This window comes from Echeneis naucrates, chromosome 24, assembly GCF_900963305.1.
Source record: "Echeneis naucrates chromosome 24, fEcheNa1.1, whole genome shotgun sequence".
Lineage (NCBI taxonomy): Eukaryota > Metazoa > Chordata > Actinopteri > Carangiformes > Echeneidae > Echeneis > Echeneis naucrates.
In genome coordinates this window covers 9,374,809-9,381,642 of record NC_042534.1, presented here as the reverse complement: position 1 = coordinate 9,381,642, position 6,834 = coordinate 9,374,809, and the positions used below count along the sequence as shown (strand labels likewise).

At 43.2% G+C, this 6,834-nt stretch overlaps 1 protein-coding gene across 1 annotated transcript; it reads left to right on the top strand.

Moving 5' to 3' along the window:
- The first annotated feature begins 268 nt into the window (after positions 1-268).
- On the top strand, positions 269-3,181 carry sox7 (SRY-box transcription factor 7). The gene is made up of 2 exons (XM_029496392.1): positions 269-695; positions 1,562-3,181. Exons 1-2 carry the CDS (start codon positions 464-466, stop codon positions 2,551-2,553), a joined length of 1,224 nt encoding a protein of 407 aa, XP_029352252.1. The 5' UTR covers positions 269-463; the 3' UTR covers positions 2,554-3,181.
- The last annotated feature ends 3,653 nt before the right edge of the window (positions 3,182-6,834 follow it).

Here is a 6,834-nt window from a genome sequence, read left to right as displayed (position 1 = left end):
ACACACAAACCAACCAAACTACACAAAAAAAAAAAAAACAGCCAGATTCTATTTTGTCCTGAAGGCTGAATAAAACTATATCATCTGGCAGCGTGATGTTGTTTTGTGTGAGTCCAGTTTAAGTAGTTTTAAGTGTTGAAATGCCGCCTCCTCTCCTCTCTTCCCTTTCACGGGGCTCAACTTGCAATCAAGGAGGAGCCGAGAATCCTCCGGGGTTTGTGCTGGAACCTGCTCCTCAAATATAAAGCGCTCCCCCCATCCAGCAGGAAAGACTGAATCATAACTCACAAGGAGGAGCTGCCGCCTGAGCGCAGACCTGCTCTGACATCTGACTGCAGCCTGTCATCTCTCACCGCTGGATTTCACATCAGGCACTTTGAGTGCTTTTCTAGTGAGACTCCCGCACTTTAACGCAACTTTGTCCAGGAGCGTCAGAAGCGCGTCTGAAGTTTGGAGCGCGCACATGGCAGCCCTCATCAGCGCGTACTCATCGTGGCCGGAGTCCTTCGAGTGTCCTCCGGGGGACGGAGACGTGTCCGACGGACACGGGCCGCATAGGACTCCGGTGGACAAGGCGCCGGAGCCGCGGATCAGACGGCCCATGAACGCGTTCATGGTCTGGGCCAAAGACGAGCGCAAACGGCTCGCTGTTCAAAACCCCGACCTTCACAACGCAGAGCTCAGCAAGATGTTGGGTGAGGAGAACAAAGTTATTTCAACATTTAAAGTAGATGATTCCTCATCATTCATTTCACTATCGTTGCTGCTTCATTAGTTTCATGTATTTTTGAATCCCCACGGGCCTCAGTTTTTACTAAAGTTTTAAAGTTGAGTGTGACGCCCAGGAAAAAAAAATCTAATTAAAATGGGTGAAAGAAAAAACAAGAGAGCGAAAACATATTTTTATTTTCCGCTTTTCATAATTTAAGCCAGGTCATTTATAGATAATGAATGTGTCCTAAATTTAAAAGGACAGTTCAAGAAAAGTAAAGTGTCCGAAATGTATTGTTGGTGTTGAGTATTTACTGTTTCATGTTAAGCTCCAAATTTGGCATTTGCGCAACTCAGATATCATATTCAGGAAAACGCGAGAACACGAACAACAATGTCATCAATATCTAAAATAAAGACTGTAAATTAAAATACCTAAATCTCTGAATACATTCATATAAATAGATGTGATTTTTTTTAACCAATTCTTCCCTTTTTTGTTTCTAATTTTGTCCAAAGCAATTTTAAAAAGTTTTTCAGGATTTATTAAATTTTTGTGATGTCTCTTTCAAAGTGTAGTTTGGGAAATATGTTGCACATTTATTAATATTAATTTAAGACTTATTTTCCATGTAAGTTTTGATGGGCCTGTAACTGACAAAACTATTTCTTTACAATTATTTTACAAGTTACAGAAATTGATCAATGAGAAAAAAATGTGAAATTATTTTGATAGTGAAGTAGACTAAAACAGATGGGAATTTATCACAGTAATTTGCATTCTGCTTTGTTGATTCCAATGCAAGAATTTTGATTAATATAAAAATTTGTTTGTCTCTTCCTCATCCAGGAAAGTCGTGGAAGGCCCTGACTCCCCCGCAGAAGAGGCCCTATGTGGAGGAAGCAGAGAGGCTTCGGGTGCAGCACATGCAGGACTACCCCAACTACAAGTATCGGCCTCGCCGGAAGAAACAGCTTAAACGCATCTGCAAGCGAGTGGACCCCGGCTTCCTCCTGAGTGGGCTGGCTCCTGATCAGAACGCCATGCCCAACCAGCGAGCCCTCAGTCACCCCCTCGACAAAGATGAAGGCAGCCCTAACGGGGTCAGCAGTGGCTTCTCCAGCCCCAGTCCTGCTCTGCCCAGCGTCAGAAGCTTCAGAGATCCTGCCGGTTCCAACAACAGCTTTGACACCTACCCTTATGGCCTGCCCACGCCCCCTGAGATGTCCCCTTTAGATGCCATGGACCATGAGCATGTACCCCCCTCTTATTATTCAACGTCTGGTAGCTCCTCTGTCTCCTGTTCTTCCTCAGCCTCCTGTCCAGATGAACACCATCAGAATCAGACACACATGGGCAGCCCGCCCCCTTACCACACCGACTACTCTCAGACCCCAATCCACTGTGGGGGCACACACATAGGTCACATCTCTCACATCCCCCAAAGTGGAGGAGGCAATGGACTGATCCCTGGCCCTCCGCTGTCTTACTATAGTACCTCATCTTTCCCCCAGATTCACCACGGGCTCAATCAGGGACACCTGGGTCAACTGTCCCCCCCACCAGAGACACAAGGCCACTTGGAGACTCTAGACCAGCTAAGCCAGGCTGAGCTTCTGGGAGAAGTAGACCGCAATGAGTTTGACCAGTATCTGAACTCCACTGGTACTGGTTTCCACCCGGAGCAGGGTGGCGGCATGACCGTTACAGGACACATTCAGGTGGCGTCAGCCACCACTGCTTCAACCACCACCTGCCCCAGTAGCACCACAGAAACCAGCCTCATTTCCGTGCTGGCAGACGCAACAGCAGCCTACTACAACAACTATGGCATCTCGTAAGCTCAGTCACAGCATCCACAATAATTGGGACTGATAAGACACTACAGGGTTTAAAATGGGTGAAGAAGTTTGGGATGATGTTGCACTTGGGTGCTGCTAAGGGAAAGATTTCTGTGCTCCTATGTCTAATTTCAAACCTTATTAGCCACCGATGGGCAACGTCATCCCACTGTGATTTAAACCTGGACTGAACTGATTATGGAGCAATATGATTGTCTGGAGCCGATGAAAGAACAAAGAGTAATTGGAGGAATGGGAAGAATGGGAGATGGACACCTCAGGGATGCAGGCATAAAATACCACAGTATGCCACCTCCTATAGTCATGAAATTTTCTAAACCAGAAGAACAATCGTAAAAGACTTGTCCACTTGTAAATGTCACCAGTTACTGTTCCCACCTAGGTGTGTACAGATGCTATTTAGAGGCTTATTTAAGTCCTTTGATGTTTTGCATAATTGCTAACTGTAATGCTATTATCAACGCTTTCCATTCGAATGTTTGTACTATATGTTCTCACTCTCATTAGTTTGAGAGTCTTACCTCAGTAGTTGTAAGTGAATGAGGTTTTAGTTGGACATTTCTTATGCAATTAAAAAAAAAAATAAATAAAAAAAAAAACCAGTGTATAATGAAGTAAAATAGGCGTTTATACTTCCTCTCAAGTACTTAATAATATATAATCATAATCTATGATGAAAATAATAATGGTAACTATAACTGTATGCTGATTTAGGTTTGTGAAAGACAATAATTTAAAAATAAAGGTCAAATTTTCTATTAATGCAGCTCTACTTGGATAATGTGCCCACAGACAATATGACACTCATTACTATTTCATTATTTCACCTGAGTAGGACATATTTGTAATAACTGATAACATTGGCATTGTGTGGTAGCAGATGGAATACATTTGCAATCATATATCTAATGAAACAATCAGATTCCTGAATAAAAACAATAAGAAAGCAGGGCTCCTGCTTAGTAGTTTTTGAAAGTGCTGCTTGTCCATCTTTGAATTCCGTGTCGCCCCATTTATTCTTTTATTTCAGGCTGTGTCTAGCTGTTGTACTGCGAGTGGACCATTATGACACCCACACCCCTGCTTTTTCCACCCTCCATCACATCATCCTTCTCCATCCGTCTCCTCTCGCTTTCATTTCATCTCGGTTCAGAGGATTAGTGTAAAACAGGCACAGCCATTGCCACCCGCCTCCATCTCAACCGTCCTTTGTTTTCCTGGAGTCTTATTCTGGGTGCCATTCTTAGGCACTCCAACACCCCCCACCCCCACATCCCGTGTTATATCTTGCTGATGCAGACCTTTCGTAATCTGTGCGAAATAAATAAAAAAATAAATCCTGGGGCTTCGTTGACTGTTTTACATGCTCCTAATTTTTCTCTCTTTTTTTCCCTCTCTCCTCACCACTTCTCCCCTTTTCACCCTCTGCTCTCTTGAATTTTTCTTTTTCAATAAAAGGAATTCAGGGGGCTTTTGACAAATCCTGGAGTCTGGCTGGTCTTCCTGCATTTTTGGGAACGGTTGAGTCGTGCTTCTTGTAAAAAGGATGTGGCAGAGGAGCGGTGTTTCCTGACTGATAAGGGAAAAGCCTCTCTCCGTCAGGATGTTTGGGCCTGGCTGGGCCCTGCATTAAAGAGCCAGAGTGAGGGAAGGGAACCCACTGTTCAGTGATCGGGAGGAAACAAGGCCGCACTGATTAGCATCTTAGTTACTCGTCTTTGCTCGCCCACCATTTTTCAGGAGAAGCTTTGTTAACCTGGCCCGCTGCATCTTAACCACAGATGCACCACAAATATCCCTACAACGAACAAAAATGTTGTTTCAATCTCTGAAACCAGAAAGAATTCTGGTTGTTTCCTGCTACGCATATCCAAACATGACCACGCTTTAGTTGTCCAACATGTACTTTGATTGTGCTTTAAGTGATCAGAATGATAACATTCATCATATACCACAGTTTGCAGCTGGCTGAATACTGCACTCATTTCTTTGGGGTTATATCATTACCCTCTGCCTCTGCAGGGGTCCAAAACTCTATGGACAGGCCATTTGAGTGCAACCATATTTTGGATGTGGGAGCTGAGCGGGGGGTGCCCCAGGCATTCAGTGTGAGAAAGTAGTCTGTGGTTCAGCGTTAGCCCCGCAGTTGTCAGGGTCAGGTCAGGGTGCTGCTGCAGACTCCCTTGGTAAAGACGCTCAGTAATGTCTCAACAATCACATCCAGCACCTCAGGGTAGGACATGGTACCACGGACAAGGACACAGACTCAAGCGTCAACAAATCATCCACATACCATCCACGCACCTGACAGGAGCTGAGCTGAGTTGCCATGGCTCTTTAAAAATAAACTGGAAAACAATATTATTCTAACATGTAGATCTCCTATGGTTTGATTCATTCAAATATCTCACAAAAACTGAAAAAATATATACACAAGCTGAAAAGCATACATCTCGAAAAATGTAATAATGTCACAAATGAACAAAGATGAAATCAAGACTCGCTTTGTTCCTTTTTTTTTTTTTTTTTACTTTTGGTTAGTCTGAAAAATTAAAAAATACCTAAATAGTTTAAAGGGACCACACAAGCAAACAAGATCAAATAGCTTCAAATAATTAACTATAATTTTACACAGTGGTTTATCAAATACGTGCTATAATGTGTATAGTTGACAAAAAAATAAAAAAATAAAAAATTATATAGTAATGATGCTGTTTTTGACCATGATCACCTTTTATCTAACAAGATGCCCCTGCAGTGAGATAATAAACACCCAACAAATCCACTAAATATGTAATCATTAACACAATGATAAGAGCTATACATCATTATTATCTGAGTTTTGTGGATCCTGTGACTTTAAAGTTTTCGGGAAATGAGGGCAAAACACTCAACTTGTCAGCCTCAATCTTTTCCTCCTGAAAAGTTGGCTCATTGTCATCTTGACCTCTAATCACACTTTACTGCTGTAACCAAGACAAGTCATCACTTCTTATTTAGCAACAATAAATCCAATAGAAATATTAAATAAAACAGTGGTCTGACAGCCTGTTTAGAACCTGCATAGTTTCATGCAGGCACACAGGAATTTCACGAGGAGAGACGATAATCTCTTTCATTTGAATCTGTCAGATACTTGCAGGATCACAATGTTAGAATATTTGCAAATTTAAGGACATAGGCTGAACAAACAAAAGAGCCCCCTCTTGTTATTTTGTTCTGATTGCTGGCTGGCTCAGCTCCAGTCTCAGGTCAAGCCTGTGGAATGAGTCTGTCAGGTAGTCTGTTATGCTTCCTATTTCCTCCCCTGCCGTCATGTCACTTCCCTCGGCAAACAAACAACTTGGTGGTCTAACTTAACACCAACTGTCAAGGTAACAACGTAAGGCTCGGTGTGCGTGGACAGGGCTCAACGCCTCCACAGCTGTGTAAAGTATTATCCATCTGCTGGGACTAAGGTGAGCACTGATCACTTTAAATATCGTGTCCTCTAGAGGCATTCAGGAGGCTGACTGTCTGGTTGGTCCAGCATCCATTGTGTAGCCAGCGATGGGGCGTCCAATTGCGTCACATTGGGAGGTCGACCATTTGTGCTATAGGAACGTTTTTTGCGTATTAACTGTAGGTCAAGAGGAAGTGGCTAATTTGAACTACGTGACTAAGGCAGATCAATGCATGAGCCAGAGATGCCCTTTAAACGAACATACTAGAGGATTGCACCATTGTTTTCTTGCTGCATTGCACTATATTGAGCTGCATGCATCATAAGCAATTATTTGCACATGAATGGATGAAAGTTGATATTTAAAGTGATCCAGTGGAAAATATTCCGTCTTTCCCTTTTATGACTTGCAAATAGAAAACAACAAACCCATTACAACAGCCTCAACACACTAAATGCAGTGAACTTTACACTAAATAAAACAACTCTGTGACGGATGAAGACACACTTACATCAATAAATACTAAATGTTGTCGGAGTGCATTTCCAGTTGGAGTGTGTTACAGCAGCATAATAACCTGTTTACAATTTGTACTTGGCCTCAAATCTGGCAAAAGGAGGGAAAAGATGGGGGGAAGAGCACACACATCTCACAGCAAGGGATTATGGAGTGCAGCTATTCTTCATCTCATTGTGGCTCAACAACAGGCAGAGTGTGGGGTGGCGGGCAGGCGTGTACGTCGCCGGACGAAGAATGGACCAGACTCGTCGAGGGACGGGTGCCATGTGGCAGAGGATGTGCAGGGACACAGATGGGG

Excerpts from the sequence above, each read along its gene's own strand:
- sox7 (XM_029496392.1), top strand. The coding sequence starts at position 464 with ATGGCAGCCCTCATCAGCGCGTACTCATCGTGGCCGGAGTCCTTCGAG. Across the intron at positions 696-1,561 it reads AGAGCTCAGCAAGATGTTGG|GAAAGTCGTGGAAGGCCCTG; the intron begins GTGAGGAGAACA and ends TTCCTCATCCAG.